Source organism: Acartia tonsa, chromosome 12 (genome assembly GCF_053477335.1).
Source record: "Acartia tonsa isolate MP-2025a chromosome 12, ASM5347733v1, whole genome shotgun sequence".
In the NCBI taxonomy this organism is placed as follows: Eukaryota; Metazoa; Arthropoda; class Copepoda; order Calanoida; family Acartiidae; genus Acartia; species Acartia tonsa.
Window position 1 is genome coordinate 6,137,424 of NC_137271.1, and position 19,392 is coordinate 6,156,815.

A 19,392-nucleotide genomic window follows, 5' to 3' on the forward strand; every position below is an offset into this window, starting at 1 on the left:
TCTTATACAGCGAAGCACACAAATTAGTAAAATAATTCACGTGAAAAAACTTACCAGAATGTTGAGTTCAGTTGGTCTTGTGTAGTGTATAAAAAAGTTTACTAAATTGTCATGGTAATCTCAAAGTAGCCCAGTAAATTGCTCATTGCGTTACGAACAAACCTACAGACATACAACGTAATTTATAGAGTAGCTTCGCTACTAAAGAATGTGCTAATTTATTGTTGTAAGAATCATCGTGTAACCATTTTTTACTGACGATACTGTAATGGACTCATTTTTCATCAAAGAAGGGGTGTGCAGGAATAGGTCAATAGACAATAAATTAATTTTCCCACTAATTATTATGTGTTAAATTCTACCTTTTCCAGATGGTTATTAAAGATTTTATTTTTGCAGGGGGGAGGGCTTTTCATGGAAAATATCTTCCAGTTTTCTAGACATTTTACTCATATTCATATTTTTTCTTCTAAAAACTTATTCTAAAAGACAATGAAATAGAAGAAGAGATAGTCTATTTATGTTCATTTTATATGTATAATATGAGCAACTGTTTATCTTGAATTTTCAAAAAAAGTAAAAAAAACCTACTATTGGACATGAATGTTCTATTATTTTTCTGAATAAATCTGCCAACCTAAACTGAGTTTGCAAGCTAAAATCTAAATTGGCAAATAGCTCTTGAATTAAAGTGTAAATTTGGCCATAACCTTTTTTTTCATTTTAGGCAGGAATAAAAGTTATTGCAAAATTACATGTTTTTAATTTTTTTTATTAAAATCATATTCTTTCTCACATAGCATTAGAAACATTTTAATAATCCATTACCTCCCGTTAAAATAAATATATATAATGCCATACAAAGGGGGGGGGGGAGGGGAATGACATCTAAACTTAAACAGTGAGCAAAATGGTCTAAATATTAAGCTAGATTCTTAAAACTTGGTACATAAGATTAAGCCTAGTCTCCTACAGATACTACACCTAAATGAAAAGATGTAGTACCTATAGGACTAGGCTTATGTACCAAGCTCAATATATAGACCATTTAGCTCACTGTTTAAGTTTAGATGTCATCACGCCTTCTTAACCTTTTTAGTTTGTATTTAAAAAGAAATAAATCTTTCACCTCTGCTTTTCATCAATAAAAATTTACATTGTTTTAAATTATTTTAGTTTGTTTTACTTTTCTCATTTAATATATCTAAAAAATGTGATTTAGAACCTAAACTTAGATTACAATATTTTGTGAAAAGTTACCACTTTACTTTCTTAAAATTATGTAAGTTGAGACTTGTTAAGGCTGTTATGAATTTACTTTGACAGGGGGAGGGGACATTGGACTACAAATTAAACCAATATCCACAGTTTTGTAACCGCGTTATCATATATGTTGGCTCAAAATCTTTGGAGCCTTTTAATGAATTTTAATTAGATGGTTTCTAACATTTCAATTAAGAACCTAGTAATAGTGTCTAACTTTTTATCTTTGTGACGTAACAAAATTCGAAGGATGAGAGGGGAGGTGGGAAAGGAAACCCCTAAAAAAGAGATGGATTTTTGTTACGTCACAAAGATAAAAAGTTAAACACTATTACTAGGTTCTTCAATTAATAATTCAATTTGATAATTTTGTTTATGGGAATGTGTATCAATTTATCGTCCATTGTCTTATCCCTTAAGATCCCTGAATCTACTTGAATGTGGTTTAGAGCATTTTCTAAGTTCTGACTGTTAAGACTAAACTTTGATTATACCAGAGAGGAGGGGACAATGGAGTCTAAATGAATCTTCCCTCAAAATAGTAAGTTAAAAGTAGTTAGGGTGGGGGGGGGGAGATGGGAAAAGTGTTGTACCAAAATAATAATAATATAATATTGTTTATCGTCCATTGTCTTATCCCTTAAAATCCCTGGATTTTGCTGATGATGGTTCAGAACATTTTGACACGACCATAAATTTCTATGAAAATACAAAACAGCAAAAAAAAATGGGTGCAAAGAAATAAATTAATTATTTTTTTTACTCAGGGAAAGGGTTTATTGCAAACAATTTGATAAATTAATGCAAATATCCAATGATGAAAAACAAAATTAGCCCTTCTGTACAACAAAATATTAGGTTGAGAAGTTTGATACTACTAGTTAGGAACTAACCAATCACAATGCAATAAAGGTACTCAAGGTTTTAGAGCAAACAAATAAAATATGATGGTTATAAAATTTTGGGTACTAGTGTAATTTACTGTCCAATATCCCCTCCCTTTCTCAATTTGAGTTAATATTTCACATCAAACATATTCCCTTTAAACATCCACTTCCCTATGGTTACATCTCAAAACCAGGTTTACCCCGCGTTTGAAACAAATTACTGAATCACAGCGCCTGTCTTAACATTTATGTGGCAGAAAGTTCCTGTGTTATTTAAAGTCTAAGAATAACTTTTAGGAAAACTTCTTATTAAACTTTAAATCTTTCTAAGCTATCTTTCAGGAAATTAAATAAGGTTTTAGAAAAAAAAACAATTTTTAGTATTTAACAAAATATTACCAATGACTTATGTGAAGCTTATATAAACACAGACTTTTTATTATATAGACAAATACTGAAACACAAATTTTAAAAATAGTTTTAGTTTTCCCGCTGTAATATTGAAACACTCATAAATTAGGATTGCACGGACTATATGTATAATTTATTGTATATTTATGCACAGATAAAGGGATAAGGAATGAAGAATATGTATTTTCTGTCTTTTGAAGCCTATAAAGGCGAGTAAGGAATAATGGATAAAGAATACGTAGATATATTGACAGGGGAAATTTTGTGGATATGACCTTATTTATTGGTCAGTACGTTAATCCAGTAAGAGGGGAAGGTTAATGGAGGTATCGTTATTTTAGCCAGCTGTGAGCATCACTTTATTGGAGTACATCTCGTGCAACATCCATATACATCAATTAAATGATGTATATTTTTAAAAGCGCAATTGTCCTTTCCTCCCCTGATATTTATGTATGTAACTATTTTGCCAAAAATATTTCGCTAGTCTACATACGAATAAATTCTATATAGACTGGAGTATTGGGATGTTTGTGTGTCTGTGTTTGTATATTCCTTAAGATCTCAAAAACAGCTGAAATACATTAGGAAAGTAATATATACCCTGTTAGTTATTAGTACTGAGACTACTATTTAATTCAGTGTGTATGTTCGTCTGCCCGGTACACAATGGCTAAAACGCTTTCTTTCTCTCCTTCGTTAAAGTCATTAATTTGTAGCTGGCTATGGTGTCCTAGGAAGATGGGGATAGATGTCACTGCTTTTGGCCTACCTATTCTATTGACGTCAGGAAATACCCTATACCCAAACTCTTTTCTAGGGAGTTTCTTTCCCCTTTCCCTTTATCTTCCCTTTTAATTAAACGTCATAGAATAGGTAGGCCAAAAGCGGTGACATCTATCCCCGTTTTCCTAGGGTACTAAACACAACTACTATTAATTTCATTTTTTCAGCATTTTTGGTATTTTACGTGCATTTAAAAGAAATTAAAACAAAAAGGTTTCTAAACTTATCTTTAATTAATAAAAAATTTAAGAAATAATACTTTTTACCAGGACTCGGCAGCTGTGCGTCAGCCGCGACTAAGCCTCGAATTTTAACCCGTTTGGGTTTCTAATATTTTTGAAAAGAGGGATTACTATATTTGGGTCAGGTTAAGACTTCCAGCTCATATTTTAAGTTTTAAAGGTTGATTAATTAGAGTAAAACACTAGAGGGAGAAAGGGTTGAATAACTGTATCTCCCCATCGCAATCGTCTTGTGCCACCTTCCTATTGGGTCATTGAAAATCAACCAATGGTATCACTTATATTAACACAGCTAAGTAGCAGAAAATTATTTAGAAGCAGACGAAAGAGGTCTTTGAAAAATGAAGGGAGGTAGTTGACTGTATATACATCTATACTATAGATCTGTTGTTGATTACCTGCTGACGCGCGGATGCCGAGCCCTGTTTTTTACCTTCCCGTAGAGTTGTCGTCTCAAGTTTAATGTTTGTAGGGGGCTTTATTCAAGGAAAGGATATGAATACTATGGAAAAGTTATTACATGACCACACTTATTGACGATTTTTAAAAGTCTAAGCAAAAAAATCAGTGTAAATTTATCCCAAAAATACAAAATACAGATTGTTAAAAATGGACATGCCTACATTTCTAAGATTTGATTGTAAAGATGCTTTGCATATACCCTCCCCTTAATAGTTATTAATCATTCCAAGATATATGAGAATATACACTAAAGAGGAGAACCAAATCGGTACACACAGACAAGTAAATATCCTGTTACTTTTAAATATTGTTGTATCTAAAGAATGTATATCCCTATCGCTGGCAAGGGCTGGCTTCTGGTATCAAACAAATTTGTCATGGAGAGGACATGTCTCAGGTAGGGGGGGGGGGGGACAATTTGATAACCCATAAATTGACAAAGATCAAATGTTATTCTTTTTGTATGGTAACTGGTTCAGGGGTGTTATATGGAGTATAAGCCACCTTTCCAATTGCTAGAATCAAATAAATTATTTTTTGGTAACGGTAGATTAATTGAACAAAGTAGCGTTTTTTGTCGGCCTGTTAAGCTCTCGCCAACCACTAAACCGATAAAGTTCTCTATTTTAGAAAAGCTTACAATATGCACCGAGAAGATTAAATGAAAGGGTTTTAAAAAGCTTTGAAACAATTGCTGCTACTATTTTATATTTTCATTTATCTAAAAATTATACTAAAGTGTCAAAAACGCCACAACATTGTGATACTCGCCGTCTATCTAGGCCTGCGAGAAAAATGCTAGGGCCGTCTCAAATTAAAATTTTTGCATTCCTATGAGTTTGTGCTTGATAAGAACTCTTTTTGTCTCCTCATGTTCACTATGCTCTCTCTCATAGTTTCTCTATAATAGATAGATAGATAGATATGTGGATGGATAGATAGGATGGATGAATAGATAGATAGAATGGCCAATGGATGGATAGATACTATTGTGTCTCCTCATGTTCACTATGCTCTCTCTCATAGTTTCTCTATAATAGATAGATAGTTAGAAATAGATAGATAGATAGTTTGTGCTTGATAAGAACTCTTTTTGTCTCCTCATGTATACAGCTATGCTCTCTCTCATAGTTTCTCTAGAATAGATAGATAGATAATTAGATAGTCGGATGGATGGATAGATAGATATTTGGATGGATAGATAAATAGAAAGATAGATAGATAGGATGGATGGATAGATACTCTTTTTGTCTCCTCGTGTGCACTATGCTCTCTGTCATAGTTTCTCTATTATAGATAGATGGATGGATGGATAGATTAATTAATGAATGGATAGATGGTTAGATAGTTGGATAGATACATATATTGATAAATAGATAGAAAGATAGATAGACAAATTGATATTGAAATCTCTTCTGTATGACTAAAGATTTATACCAACCTTTTAGAATTTAACAAGGTTGACAACATCAATAAGTAGCGAAGCACTAAATCTATTGCGAAATAGACAAACAGACAAAGTGAATTATGGAGCAGCTTATCTGTTATCATATCAAAGAAAAGAGAGAGAATATGCAAAAACTTAAAATCACGAAACCTTAAATGTTATGTCTTTGAAAGTTGTATAAAGAAAAGCAGCTAAAAAGCTGCCTAAAAGCAGTTAGACAACCATAGATTTTTTATACCTAATTATAGTGCATAATGAAGGGAATATTAGCAAACAATTTCAGCCAATTTGAGCCGTGTATCTTTTGAAGGAGCTGAGAAAATCTGTTTAAAAGGAAATAGCGGCTAAAAAGCGGATGGTTATTACTTAATTATGCTCCATATTGATGGGAATTGTGACTAGAAGTTTAAGCCTTCTATCTTTTTAGGAGCCTAGAAAATCAGTTGTGAAAAATAAAAGCGGCTAAAAAGCTTCCCAAAGGGATTCCGACCGCTACTGATGTTTTATACTTAATTATGCTCCATATTGGACATAAAGTTTCAGCATTCTATCTTTTATAGGAATTTTAAGAATTTTGGAATAATAGAGTAGCTTCGCTACTAATAAGCCCCCAAAGATTGAAATCCAACAAACAAGAGAAGTATCCCAAAACGTTAGGGATCTGTTTAATACACAGTCCACTACCCCCTGAGTCTGTAAATATTTGCTATATTAAATTATGCATGCTTTATTAAAGGGACACCTCTTACAAACAAAAAGTACCTTAATATTTTCTAGATGAAGTAACATTATGTCTACTGCTGTGGATATTCTCATTTCCTAAAAAAAAGAATTTAATTTATTTCGGTGGATTTTTTTCCGAAAAAAAAACTTGTTAATGAAGTTTACGTCCAGTAGAAGCTAAGAGAGGTAGAATGTACGGTCAAACATTAAAAGAATTCTAACAAAACCCTGTGCACGCCACTGTTATGGAACATTATAGATTCCAGCATTTTAGAAGTAAGACTCATTACTGTGTTTCAGATTTAAATTATTCTTTTAAAATTCCTGAAGACAAACAGACATCCTACATCTTTGTTAAAATATTTTTATCCCCAAATTAACCAACTAATAATGGCTGTAGAATGTACTTGGATATTATGACAGGAGGAAGATTGTCGTTAATCTAGGTTGCTTACTTGGACAGCATTTATTGGTTCGTTTTTCTAATAGGAGGGGATGGGGTAAAGGGGGTATCGTTATTTTAGACAGCTACGAGGTTTACTTTGTTAGAGTACATAAAAAATCTGGTGTATGATCCAAGTAATAACACATCGATTCAACTAATAGAAAGAAAATAAATGAAGTAATAATGCAGAACTATCATTATTATAATTTCAGTTTATGATCCTAGGTGTTTCTACATTGAAGAAAATTAGTTTTTGGTATGAAAAAGCAAAAAAAAGCAATACTGTTATTCAAAAAAATTAAGGGATGTGACAATTTGCGATAAATTGATAAACACCCCCGAATATGATAATAGTTATTTCTCGCATCGTATTATAAACAGCTTTCGGCTTTCGGAAACGCGGATATAGAATGTACAATTATAAGATTAAAACCAGTTTTTTCAGCCCCGAGGTGCCGAAGGCACGGGCTAAAAGAACTGGTTTTAATCTTATGATTGTACATTTTTATATTCGCAGAAAGCTGATATAATACGATGCTAGACATGGTTTTCGTATGGATGAGAACCGGTTTCCATCCACCGGATTCGAATGAATACGAGAAATAAAATTATCCCCAATGTAGATTAAAATTCTTGATTGAAAGTTATGGACTTTCTTAATACGTAAAATACAATATTAACAAAATAATAATTTTAGTCTGAAAGTAAAACAATAGAGGAGTAACTGGTTAAGTTTAATTAAATAACTGTATGTCCCGACCCCCGTGGAACCTGTGCAGACTTTCAAGTGGGTCTTTAAATATCAGCCAATAGCGTCGGGAACATTAACAAAGCTAAGTCGTTACAAAAGAGCAGAAAGCAATCAAAAAGGTCCCCAACACTTGATCCAAGTAGTTGTATGGGTTATACATCTATACATGATACATTTATTTGACAGATAATATTTATAAAACTTTGGGTCCATTTTGAGTCTTTTTAAAAAGGAATATTATTAATTTGCTAAAGTGAATAAACACTGATAAAATGCGCTAGTTAGCAAAATTGTAGCTATTCTAACAAGGATGGCAACATCCATAAAAGCGAAGCACTGAAACGGTATGACAAACGGACATTAACACTTGTATAGTGTCAGAACTGAATAATAGAATATAAATTACATTTTAGGACTTGATTATAGAGTTGCTTCGCTTATAATATTGTACTTTGTGGTCCCAGGGATCAATATACCAAAAAAAGATCAATAGGATAATTAGATCATATAAAAATTTGTTGTTAAAAAAGTAGAAAAATCAACATGTTTAAGATGGACTTACGGACATTCTGGTAATGATATAGAGTTGCTACGCTTTCTAAATCGTACCTAACTACTATAGGAATCACCATGCCAAAATTAACGAAAAAAGCTATCCGTCTCGGACTGACGAACGGACGGACCGACCCTAATTATAGAAAAGCTTCGCTTTTTAAAAATTAAAGTGATCATCAAGCGATGGTTTATACGCTTCTAGTCATGGATCTTAAGGGATAGGACAATAGACGATAAATTGATGTACGTACCTTTAGTGATAAACAAAATTACTGAAAATAGTTGGTAGATACGTTCCATCCTATCAGCAGGAAGTCAACCAATCAAAATTCAATTATTCAAGTACTCAAAGTTTTGAGGCACAAATTTGTGGCTAAAAATCATTGGGTATCTGTAAAATTTACGTTCCAATGTCCCCTCCCTTCCTGGCTTCTAACCAATAAATCTTGAAAATTGGACATGCGAAAAAAAATGCAGTCATGATTATAATAGGTGTTTTCAGTTAATCATACTTTGACCTGCAATCAAGATATATTTTTTCAGAACACGCGGGAAATCATAACCCGCACACCCTGCCTTAACAATTTAAAGGATAAAAAAATTTACCATGAAAACGGACAAATAGCATTAAAATAGGACCAAGAGACAAGTAGAATCCATTGAGAACAAAATCCTAGCTGCTCCTTCTTTTATCCTTTAAATGGTTAAGGCTGGGTGTGCCCGTCGGGGCATTATTCCTATGGGGAACTGTTCCTGTGGGACACTTTTGGGCACAGATGCAAGGAGAAAAACCGTTAAATGACATTATGCAAACTATCGGCTGTACCACTAGCATCTAGGGGCTCTGTTTTCAAAGAGGTAGAAATGGGCAAGAAAAATAGCTTAAAACAACAACTTAAATCTAAAATTAAATTGCCTACAACTACCACGTATGTGAAGCTTACTTAAAAAAAAGAGAACCAAATCAGTTTAGTAGTAAAACCATTGATAGATAGATAGCATACAAGGATTTATCTAAATAATTGGAGCAAATTCTTATTCTTTCGATAAGATAGTTCATTTATAATTGAGTTATGAAATGATTATTTGGTTATTGTTTTCATTTTTTACGAAATATTTAACATTTTGTGTTTGGCTAAAATCTAGGAATTGTATGAAAATTGATTCCTGTAGTTATAAGGTATAATATGGAAACATTTATGATGACAGAATAGTCAGAGATGGGACAATGAGCTGTTTATTACACTAGTCCCCAAAGTTTTATATTAACGTTTTCTTATTCGTTTGCCTTGGGGACTTTATATAAATTTTGATTGGTTGGTATATTGAGTTGAGTGTCCAAACGTTTCAACCACTAATTGTTATCTACAGAAGGGATAATCTTTTTGTATTAACATTAGGATGTACACTAATTTATCGGCCATTGTCTTATCCCTTTAGATCCCTGCAGAATAGTCCTATCAATACAACATTGTTTTTTTCCCTGTTCCCTTCGTAATAAACGATTATTCAAAATTTTAATGTCAATTTGTTCAATTTTGTAATTAGTTGCTGCTATATTTTTGTTGACTAAAAAAGGTTGTAAAAACCCGTGTTGACTATTGCAGGTATTAAAATTATTAGACCCAATTTATTTCTGGCTAATCATCTATTATCTTTTAATACCTCCATTGTCTTGGAAATATCTAGCAATTTATCAAAAGATGCAGGCAATAGATATAATCTAGATACATTCTCTATAAATTAGCCAATAGGAAAACTACGGAGAAACAATCGGACTAAATAATTGGTTTGTAAATTAGAGTAAAACACTTCAGGGAGAAAGGGTTAAATAGCTGTATCTCTCCATCGCAACCACCTTGTGCAACCTCTCTATTGGGTCATTGAAATTCAACCAATGGTAACAGAAAATAATTTAGAAGCAGACAAAGAAGGTCGTTGAAAAAGGAAGGTAGGTAGGTGTCTGTATATATATAAATCTATACTATAGATCTGTTGTTTTTAAGTTTATCAATTTTTGTAAGAAAGAACAGTTATTTTTTCATTTCATATGAACAATATAATAAATATACAAGTTTCTTATGAATAGTTGAATATGAAAGATAAAGCACGCTTTCGGGAATTAAAAATCCGAATTATTGGAATAAATCGTAAATAAATATAAATAAAGTAAAGGACATCTCTGCTTAAAATACATTTTTAAGAGTGCAGATTATGGGGCCAGATTGAGCATCTAGATCTACTATTTCTATTGAATATGCAGACTTTCAAAGAAATACATATAATAATGTTGAAAGTATAGTATGCATTTAATTGTAATTTCTTGTTTTAAAAGATCTATAAACCACAATTTTGCTTTTATCCAATTATATAAAGTAGTAAGCTTTTTTTTGTCGTAGCGAAAGATCTCGCTAACTACCTAACCGAAAAGGTTCTCCTTTACAGCAAAGCTTCTTATAAGTCCTAAGATGGTTTTAGGCTCTTTTATTGGGGCCGAGTCGTCATAAGAAAAACCGGAAATGTGACAAAATATTTTTTCTTGGGGTGTCCAATTCCTGTCTTAGTTTTATTTAAACTCTTTTAGGCCTCCAGGGGCACTTTCAATTTAAGACAAGGGTGATTTCTATTGGAAAGGTGGTGGTGACCTCCCCCAAAATAGTTTTTAACCTACCTTGCAGATATGAGGATTATTTTTGCTGCTTTGTACTTAAACCAAATAATGTCAGTTAGTTTTTTTTATAATGGCCGAGCAAATATAAATACGCATATCATTTGTTTATATCTTTCTAATCAATTCAACATTTTTAAACAAGAAATAGTTATCTACAAGAATAGATATAATAGATATAAATGGTAAATTGGGCCACATAATCCGTCAAATTAAAGATAGGTATTTCATGCAGACAAACTCTTTTTGTTTATAACTATTTTGGGGGAGGGTACAACCACCCTCCCAAGAGAAATGACAAAAAATCGAAAAATTTTAAAATGTATGGTAGACTTCAACGTAACATAAAGAGGTATCGTAACATAAAGAAGTAACGTAGAGACTTTAACAAACAGAAACATCTAAAGTGCCACTAGAGGCCTCTAGGGGCGTAGCCGCTAGTATTAAATAAAGTGCTAGTGTCCTATTCCTTCCTGAATTCTTACAGATATATGTTTGGAAGCTATAAATATACATTTCTGTAAAAAACGTCCTTGCAATACTGTTAAAAATGATAATAGTTATCTATCGCATCGTATTAAAGACAGCTTTCCGTTGAAATCAAAATGATAATTTATAAGATTAAAACCAGTTTTGTGAGCAATAGGGGTCGAAGCCAGTGCTAACAAAACAGGTATTGATTTTATGGTTTTATTTTAATAATCCTGGAAATTTGTCATGCTATACATGATTTTTCAGTATAACTGAGAACCGGTTCTATTCCACCGGATATTAAGCTGTTTCGATGCCATGCTGGAAAAACATTTTCCAACTTTTAAGCTAATCCCACATTTTTTACATTACAAAAACATTCTTTTATTGCTACTTATAACAAAATGATATTTTTTGTCTGGCTGATAAGTTAGAGGCTAAATAGTTTTTTTTTTATCTAGAAGCTCTTTTTGCTATTTTTCCATAATGGTTATTTGGTGATATTAGTGAAACACCTTGATATATATGGTAGCCCTTGAAACCGGCTTAAAATTAATTGCATTATTTATCAACATTTTTAGCAGACAAGATGGACAGATAGATAGATATATAGATAAACATATAGTTATATGGATAAATGGACAGATAGATAGCAAGATATACAGATAGTATTGTATATAATTGCATTATTTTTCAACATTTTTAGCAGACAAGATGGATAGACAGTTAAATAGATTGCAAAAGAGACAGATAGATAAATATATAGGTAGATATAAAGAGGAAGGATAGACAGACAGAAAGCTAGACAAATTGCTTAAGCTTATAGAAAATTGCATTATTTATCATTATTTTATGGCAGACAAGATGGATAAATAATTAGATAGATGGATAGTTATAATATTTAGAGGGATAGATAAATATTTAGGGTATACAGTCAAATCGTTTACAAAAAATTGCATTATTCATAAACATTTTTAGCAGACTAAATGAACAGATAGACAGATTAACCTACAGGTGGAGAGACAGATATATAGACAAATTTCTAATAAATTTGACAAGATAGATAAATATAGAGGAAGATTGACAGATAAAGATGTAGGTAGATATAAAAAAGATAGATAGATAGACAATATTACAAAGAGCTCATAAATAAAACCGACAAATTAATGATAATCAGATAGATAGATAAATAATTTGCAGACAGACAAAACATTAATAATTATATTTTAAGTGGATGTGTAGCGAGATTGGCAAGAAAGATGGTAAATAATAAAACTTAAATACGATTATACGATTCAATAAAAGTACCCAAAATTTTTAACCCACCCACCAGGTTAACATTGTTGTAACTTTTAGGTACTAGTGTAAATTATCAATCCCATGCCCCCTCCCTGCCTGGTATTTACCTGTTGCACTGCTCCATACTGTTCCGCTGAACTTGCAACCCTAAACAAAAACAATTAATTAAATCCATCCTTGTATGAAAGTAATAGGATGTCTATAGTGCGAGTCTGTGTGTCTATCTGTCTGTGTGTACCGAAGGATAGCACTAACCGCTGAACCGATATGGTTCTCCTTTAATGTAAAGCTTATCAACAGTATTGTGTAGGGTATGAATTAGTATGAAGATGAATATCGGGTATCTCCACCCTCCCGATAGATTTCTCTTAGGAGAGTGGATGTACGCTCCCCCCAAATAGTTATAAAACTTCTTAGGAACTATGAGAAGATTTACTGTAAAAAAGAACCATATCGGTCAAGCGGTTAGCGAGGTCCTTCGGTACACTTATATATAGAAAGAAAGACAGCCTGTAAATTCTATAAAAGAATAAATTTGCTTTGCTATCCATTCTGCTTAACATAACACTGGGCAAAGTTTTAATAAATTGCAAATAATTTAAACTTTAAGTAGGCAAAATAACTTTCAATGACTTTTAGCAAATTTCAACATTTTAAAACATTAGCATTCGATTGTCCTATCAACTTCAAACACATTGTTTGACGATTTTTTTAAAGTTAAATTTAGAAAGCGTAGGAACTCTATAATCTTTAACAAACTTAACTTTAACTGTATAATTGTCTTTCATTTTACAATTGTTAATCAAAATTTCAGCCGTCTATCATGAATATCTGCCGAGAAAATAAACTCTTTACCTGGATGTTGACTGCTGTACAATACTGATTTGTTTAGATATTCTCTCCAATATTTCTCGAGTATCACTACTCTGGCACAGCTGGTTCAAACTCTAGATAGATAGATAGATAGATAGATAGAGAGATAGATAGATATGGAGATAGATAGATAGATAGATAGATAGATAGATAGATAGATAGATAGATAGATAGATAGATAGATAGATAGATAGATAGATAGATAGATAGATAGATAGATAGATAGATAGATAGATAGATAGATAGATAGATAGATAGATAGATAGATAGATAGATAGATAGATAGATAGATAGATAGATAGATAGATACATAGATACATAGATACATAGATACATACATAGATAGATACATAGATACATAGATAGATAGATAAATAGATAGATAGATATATTCCAAATTTAAAAGTATACATTGCTTAAATTGAATAGCCTAAGAAATTCCATTCTTAAATACTTTGATAGAAATATGAAACCTTTGAAATTTTTATTAAACTGTGTAGCAATAACTTTTTTTCAAGTCCATAGAACATTAGATTACTTGCGTAGCATCTGTATAGTTAGTCTTAATACGGCGAGAAACTCTGACTAAGGTGGTGCCATAACCTTACGGGGCTACCAAGTGTCAAATATAACATAACCTAACCTAAATTAACAAACAAACGAAAACTATACCCTTCCCCTTATTTTAGATTAATTTCAATAATAAGATAGGGGGTTATCAGGGCCTAACAAGGAATTTTGTGTGAACAAGGATGACATCATCCATAAAAGCGAAGCTCTGAAACTCTATGACAAACGGACTTTAACACTTGTAGAGTGTCAGAACTGAAAAATCACAATATAAACTAATAAGAGTTCAAGATTGTAAGTAAATTTGTTGAAAAACTGCTTAAATACAGGATATTGATTAAGGACATGCCTACATTTTTAGGACTTGATTATAGAGAGGCTTAAAAATTTTAGAGTTGCTACGCTTTCTTAATTGTACCTAACTACTACAGGAACCATCATGCAAAGTTTGGAATCGATAGGACAATTCTAACCTGCTTAAACTAAAGAAAAAAAGCTAACTGTCTGTGACGTACGGCAGGACCCTAATGATAGAAAAGCTTCGATTTTAAAAATATTCTAAACACTTTTTTCTTGAAAAATATCCTCAATCCCTCGTTAAATTGTTAATTGTTATAAAAAGTGCTGATTTCACATACTAAAGATTTTCAGATAAGATTATGTTAACATGCAAACATGATAAAAAAGATGATAAAACAAGGATAACAACATCCGCAAAAGCATAGTTGACGAAATAGCAAAGAAACAAACCTTATAAATCAAGGACGTTGAAGCTTTTTTGTTTTGAATAAATTACAGAGAAGCAAAATCTTTGGTAATGAGTCAATTTAAACAAAAATTAGTTGTATGTTTTAAATTATTTTTTATATATATACTACAAGTATATCATAATTTTTAAAAGCGAAGCTTTTCTATGATTAGGGTCGGTCCGTCCGTCCGTCTGTCCGTACGTCCGTAACGGATAGCTTTTTTCGTCAATTTAGGCATGTTAGAATTGTCCTATCGATTTCAAATTTTGCATGGTGATTCCTTTAATAGTTAGGTACGATTTAGAAAGCGTAGCAACTCTATAATCATCACCAAAATGTCCGTACGTTCATTTTAAACATGTTGATTTTTTTACTTTTAAACAACAAATTTTTATGTGATCTATTCTAATCATCCGATTGATCTGATTTTTGGTATATTGATTCCTGGAACAACAAAGTATAATGTAATAAGCGAAGCAACTTTATAATCAAGTCCTAAAAATGTAAGTATGTCCATAAACATTATCCTGAATCAAGCAGTTTTTCAACAAATTTACTTACAATTTTGCTTTGACTCTTATACATAAATATTATGATTATTCAGTTCTGACACTATACAAGTGTTAATGTCCGTTTGTCCTACCGTTTCAATGCTTCGCTTTTATGGATGTTGTCATCCTTGTTAAGAATAGGTTTGCTCTAGCATGCACAAATTTAAGATTGCCAGTATGGACATGGTAGACAAAATTAGAAAACCTTCTCATCTTAAAAGATTAAACAAAAAAAATCTTTATAGTGAAATATGAAACCAACAAGTTTTAATGCGATATATAAGGTTTGAGAGAGCTTGGGGACAATGAATTGTCAATTGTACTAGTACCCAAAGTTTTATAATATGAACGTTTAGGACCTTCGGGTATAGTCCCTTTCGTGGCAACGCCCCTTCAGGGGCGTTTTGTCTTATTTTTAAAGTAACTTTTCCCCTATTTCTAGCCGCTGCAAGGGGCTCTAACCCTGCGGGGCAATCATATAACCTAACCTAAAATGACCTATCAAAGGCTACTGTGAAAATACGATGAAATGCCCCTTAAGAGGCGTTTCCACGAAAGGGACTATACCCGTACTTTTTACAAAATTTTAATTCATTGCTTCAATGTCCAATATTTCCATGTATGAATTTTAACTTTAAAAGGGGTAATTTAATTTTTCATAATTGGGAGTGTATATCAAATTTTCATCCATTGTCTTGTCCCTCTAGATCCTTGGTAAATCCTGTCTTACTAATGACTTAAGCTAATCAGAAAAGAGTTTAAGAAATGAGAAAAACAAATGCACAAAAACACATTTCCTTCCTCTTTAGATTAGATGCCTAACAAAGCAGCAAGAAAATATAAGCTACCCTTTAGTATTTTGTTTGGTTAGTTTATTAACTATCAGTGTTCTAACGTTCCAACCAATAATTTCAAAATACAGATTGGGTAATTTTGTTTATCAGCATTGCGACTGTAAATTTGTATCACTCATTGTCTTGTACTATTAGATCTCTAGTTACTACAAGCTTATGTTGATGTAATAACAGCAATATTACCGTAAGCATAGGATTTTTGGTATATTTTGATAAAAGCTTTCTTTTTTTTTTAAATATTGGCGTTATCCTCTTAGATTTTTTTTTCAATTTTAAAACTTTTTATACCCTGTCCAACTAGACAGGCTAGAGGGCCGAGTGCTGCGGCTAGGCAGGCAAGGGTGCCGAGCGCCGCGGCCAGAGTTCTTAGTTCTGTCGGATACTTCTAAGAGGATAATACCAAAATATTTTATTTCATCTGTTTTGTGAAACCATTTCCTTAAATCTTTCTTCATCACACTTTTCTAATCCGACATAATCTCACAAAACTTTGCAGATCGGCAAAATACAGACAGGAATTTATTTTCAAAAATAGGTGGCGACTTACAACGATAGGAAGTTTCATTAACATATTATCTCATTGGTTGGTTTCAAAACTTTGAAATTCTCATCATAGCTTAATGTGTTAAAACTACAGTGTTTAAACATTTCAACCAATAATTTTAATTACAGAAGAGGTATATCGTACACTTGAGATGTTAAAAAGTCGTTAGTTTATGTTGCAATATTCCCTCAATATCCTTTATTGGTCGGGCAGTTTATCCAGTAGGAAGGGAGGGGATGGGGTAAAGGAGGGGGATGGAGTATAAACGTTATTTTAGCCCGCTACAGAGTTCACTTTATTGTAGAACATGAAAATCTTAAGTAAGATCCAAGTAAAAATAATTCCATTCTTAGTACCTTCATTAATTGCCTTTGTGCAATGAGATGTTGAGAAACCACAGTAAATCTTGTTCTTTAAATCTAATTTTATTAAATTAAAGAAATTAAGGTTGTTAAAGTTTATAGCCAATCTAAGATTTTCCTTTGTCAATGACTTGACTTGGAGGCAAAAATTGATGTGTTGTCCTAACCTCTCATTTTTATAACTGCGACCTTTTACACACACACGCACACATACACACACTAACTCACACATAAAATACACAGACAACCACCCAAACTTTTAAAAATCACACACCATAAAACACAAGTAGATCAATTATATAAAATCCTTTAGTATTTAGGTACGATTGAGCAATTCTATAATCGTTACCAGAATGTACATACGTTCATTTTAAACAGGTTGATTTTTAACAATAATTTTATGTAATATAATTATCTAAATAATCTGATTTCTGGGATACTGCTTCCTAGGACAACAAAGTACAATGTTATAAGCGAAGCATCTCTATAATCAAGTCCTAAAAATGTAAGCGTGTCCTTAACATTATCCTGTATTTAATAAGTTTTTTCGACTTTCACACATTTATATTCTGATTATTCAGTTCTGACACTCCTAAAGTGATAATGTTCATTTGTCCTACCGTTTCAGAGCTTTGCTTTTATGGATGTTGCCATCCTTGTTTTTTTTTGTTAATTCAATCCGACAAATAGTTCTAAGATTGCATGCATATAATTCTACCCCTCAAAAATTAGGGCAGTTAGCAGTAAAACACTTTTCTTTTAACTAAATATCATAATTTAAACGCCTCTAGGTATTATACAGAGATGTATAGATATGGCATCTGAAGAAAATCATTTTAATTTTATCTTTATTCACTTTTGATCAATAAAAACAGAGTTTATTTCTGCATCTTATTCTAGCGACAATGCCTCATAGAGGCCTCTAGGGGCACGTAAAATACTTTCTTTTTAATCAATATTAAGATCAGCTGTTTATCAAAAAATATTTTTTCGTCGCTAGATGGGTTTAGTCATGATTTTTTGTTATTTTTGCAATTTCTCTTGAGTTTGTGGTGTTATAGACCTTCCCAGGACCTAGGAGAAGCTGCCCTGTAGAGAAGAACTGTATCGGTTCAGCGGTTGGCGAGATCCTTCAGTACAGACTGACAGACTGACAAACAGACAGACAAACAGACAGACAAACAGACAGACAAACAGACAGACAAACAGACAGACAAACAGACAGACAAACAGACAGACAAATAGACAGACAGACAGACAGACAAGCAGACAGACAGATAAGAGATCCTGTTATTTTATCATAAGGATTTTCAAATGTATATTGTTATTGTTGTCAACAAAGAAAAACTCTATTGCCTCTCACTTTCTTGCAGTAATATAATTTGAACAATAACACAAAACGTATTCGTCGGGGGGCCGGGGGGGGTTGTCGGGTTTAAGCGTGAACCAAAACTTCGTTAAATATAAAGACGTAAAGAATAATTATGGCTGCAATGTCAAGCACCTGATATAAATAAAAAAAGATAATGGGGAAATGTCTTAGCACACAAAAAGGCATAACTCTTGGCTATGAATTGCATAGTTAGGGCTTATAAAATGCAATCTAGAATAATTCATCTTTTTTTCAAAGATTATACCAAGCGATCATAACATATTGTGTATCCGTTTTATTTATGCCATAAAAGTTGGAAGGCAAAAATATTTTTTTCTTCAAGTGAAATATCCCTTTCTGTTAATTACCACGCCTCCGGGGATGAACAATTTACCAATTAGCATTTGTAAAACTTTAGATGATTTACGGCGTTTTAAGTTGCGGAAAAATACAAAACTTAAATACCAATAACCTAGTGGCTTCTTTTTAACTAAAAATGTTCCTCTTTTATGACAAAAAGAGTTTTTCTCTCTGATTTGCTTCGAACTTTTTCGTCTGTCAAAAAAGCAGTAACCAGTAAATCATTTTTAGTTTGGCTTCGAAAATAATATTCGCTTGATTAGAACTGGTTCTCAGCCATAATTAAAAATTAGGTGAAGCATCGTATTATAGACAATTTTACACAAATATTAAAACAAAATCATAAATTAACACCAGTTTAGTTATCCTGGACATTCGGCCCCTTGGGGCTAACAAAACTGGTTTTAATCATTTTAGCATCCGCGGAAAACTGTCTGTAAAAGGATTAATATTACTGGTGTTGCACTTATTCTTAGAGTTATTTGATTAATTCCAACCAGTCAAAAAGTTTGTGGAAAATATTATCTAAAAGTATCACCCCCCCCCCCATCCTCCTCCTTCAATAAACAATTAATGGAAGGGGTTAATTTTGTCTCAAATGAAATATAATGGAAAATGCGTCATAAATCAATTAGTAAAGACGTGTATTTTGTTAAATTTTGTTAAAAAGGATAATTAAGGTTTAAATTGTATTATTACTTGCACACTGTAAAACATTAATATAAAAGTAATAGATTCTGTATCTGC

General features: G+C 32.2%; 1 protein-coding gene across 1 annotated transcript in view; it reads right to left on the reverse strand.

Moving 5' to 3' along the window:
• Positions 1 to 19,392, reverse strand: part of LOC145333519 (uncharacterized) — a 109,106-nt gene that overhangs the window by 16,045 nt on the left and 73,669 nt on the right. The window contains exons 10-13 of the mRNA XM_080178678.1: positions 13,266 to 13,357; positions 12,518 to 12,557; positions 6,261 to 6,317; positions 4,883 to 4,952 (exon numbers count right to left, since the gene is read on the reverse strand). Of these exons, the coding sequence (XP_080034804.1) occupies positions 4,883 to 4,952; positions 6,261 to 6,317; positions 12,518 to 12,557; positions 13,266 to 13,357 (259 nt within the window). The remainder of the gene's footprint in view (positions 1 to 4,882; positions 4,953 to 6,260; positions 6,318 to 12,517; positions 12,558 to 13,265; positions 13,358 to 19,392) is intronic.